General features: G+C 41.3%; 1 protein-coding gene across 1 annotated transcript; it reads left to right on the top strand.

Annotated features, from left to right (window-relative positions):
* Nucleotides 1–782: 782 nt before the first annotated feature.
* Nucleotides 783–1,709, top strand: LOC147678832 (olfactory receptor 6B9-like). Its single transcript, XM_086945751.1, has one exon. It carries the CDS (start codon nt 783–785, stop codon nt 1,707–1,709), a length of 927 nt encoding a protein of 308 aa, XP_086801877.1.
* The last annotated feature ends 337 nt before the right edge of the window (nt 1,710–2,046 follow it).

The raw sequence follows: 2,046 nt of genomic DNA, 5'->3' as shown, positions 1-2,046 counted from the left end.
GAATCTAATGTCAAACACCCAGAATCAGATTTTGACCCCATTGCCTCAGGATCTGAATTTAAATCTTACCACCTCAGGATCAGAGAAGCTTCTTTTGCCTACAACACCTGCTGTGATAATCCAGTAGACAAGGACACTACTCTGTGATAGGTGTGCAACTAGGAAATTGTGCTACTGAAAAAAATGTATGTTATGGTATTGACTGTGAACATGGGCTACATATGAGGTCTTGGTCTGCATTTCAGAAACCTTCAATGCACAGTATCAAAGTGCCACTGGGTCATTGGAGGATATGTGTGTGGGGCGGGATGTTTTAAGACTCCCACAATGTAATGGATATGTTTTCTTAGGAAGACAGGACCTAGCAGGACACCAACAACCCCATTTCCCCAAACCTACAGCATCAATGAAGAAATTATAGTTAGTAATGCTTTAAATAGCAGCAGTTTTCAGAAGATAAAAACATATCAAGTTGAAAGATATCAAGGTTTGATTGGTGAACTGTACAAAAGTTTCCCAACCCTTTGCTGCAATTTTGTTACTTCATAGCATTTTTGGGTAAATATTTCAATCAATTCATGTTCAAACATTTAAAGCAAATCTGAGCAATTTGAGCAAGCTTTATTTGTTGGTAATTTATTGTAAATAAATAAAACAAAATGAACTTATTGTTTATGTATTTATTGCAGGTGGATCCAGTCCGTTTGGCAACATTAATGATTTATTATCTTTTTCCTTTACATCTGATTGTAGAAATGGCGACCAGAGCGTGTTCAGGAAATATGAGTGGTATCAGTGAGGTCCTCCTACTGGGATTCCAGGATCTTCCAACACTAAAGTTGTTTCTCTTTGAGAACTTCTTGACTATTTACGTGTTAACGATTATTGGGAATATATTAATTGTGGTCACAGTGTGCACTGACCGCTGCCTTAACTCCCCCATGTACTTCTTTCTGGGCAATCTTTCACTCTTGGAAGTCTGGTATGTCACCGCCACCATTCCCACCCTGCTGGACAGCCTGATCATGGAGGGCAGTATCATTTCTCTTGCAAGTTGCATCACACAGCTGTATTTCTTCGGTTCCCTTGTGACCACCGAGTGCTTCCTTCTTACTCAGATGGCTTATGATAGATATGTAGCTATATGCCTTCCCCTGCACTACTCTACACTGATGGACCTCAGACTTTGCATTCAGCTGGCTGCCTTTTCTTGGGTGGCAGGTTTTGTGATAGCTTCCTTCACGAGCTTTTTACTTTGCACAATCCAATTTCCAGATCACAGTGAAATTGATCACTTCTTCTGTGATTTAGCACCGCTTCTGAAAGCAGCTTGCTCGGACACATCCTGGCTGGAAATGGAGGTCTTTGCTCTGTCCTTCGTTGTTCTTTTGATCCCCTTTTTACTGATAATTCTTTCTTATGTGTACATAATCTTAGCTTTACTGCGAATACCCTCGGCTACAGGCAGACATAGAGCGTTCTCCACCTGCAGCTCCCACCTCACTGTGGTCATCACATACTTTAGTGTATTGATTGTAATGTACGTGGTTCCAACCACTGGCCACACATTCAACCTGAACAAAGCCTTGTCCCTTCTCTACTCTGTGGCCACACCAGTGATCAATCCAATCATCTACACACTAAGAAATAAGGAAATCAGGGAGTCTTGGAAAAGGCGTTACAGGAGGAAGCTACCACTGCCAAAGTGATTGTGCAATTCTGTACTCTGAGAATCAAGCCTGGCTACACGGTTTAATCATTATTGGTCACAGAGATAGAAGAAATATTGTGAACCTCAAGGGTATTCTCAACAAGGATGATGTAATCAGACCAAACTTCTGTGTAAAATGGATGGATCTATGCAAGTAGAACCTATGAATATAAGAAAGACAAGTCATCCGCAATGGGATCAGGGAGTCCTGGAGAAGGCTTAAGGATTTGCAGCATTAAGCCACCACTGCCAAGGGTCAGGAAATAGGAACATCAGTAGTTTCTATATATTGAGGACACATCACAGACAACCTCCACTTTATCCATCGCTCACAT

Source organism: Lissotriton vulgaris, chromosome 12, assembly GCF_964263255.1.
Source record: "Lissotriton vulgaris chromosome 12, aLisVul1.2, whole genome shotgun sequence".
NCBI classification, from domain to species: domain Eukaryota; kingdom Metazoa; phylum Chordata; class Amphibia; order Caudata; family Salamandridae; genus Lissotriton; species Lissotriton vulgaris.
This window is presented reverse-complemented; position numbering and strand designations above follow the sequence as displayed.

Coding starts and splice junctions, on each gene's coding strand:
- LOC147678832 (XM_086945751.1), top strand. CDS start 783: ATGAGTGGTATCAGTGAGGTCCTCCTACTGGGATTCCAGGATCTTCCA.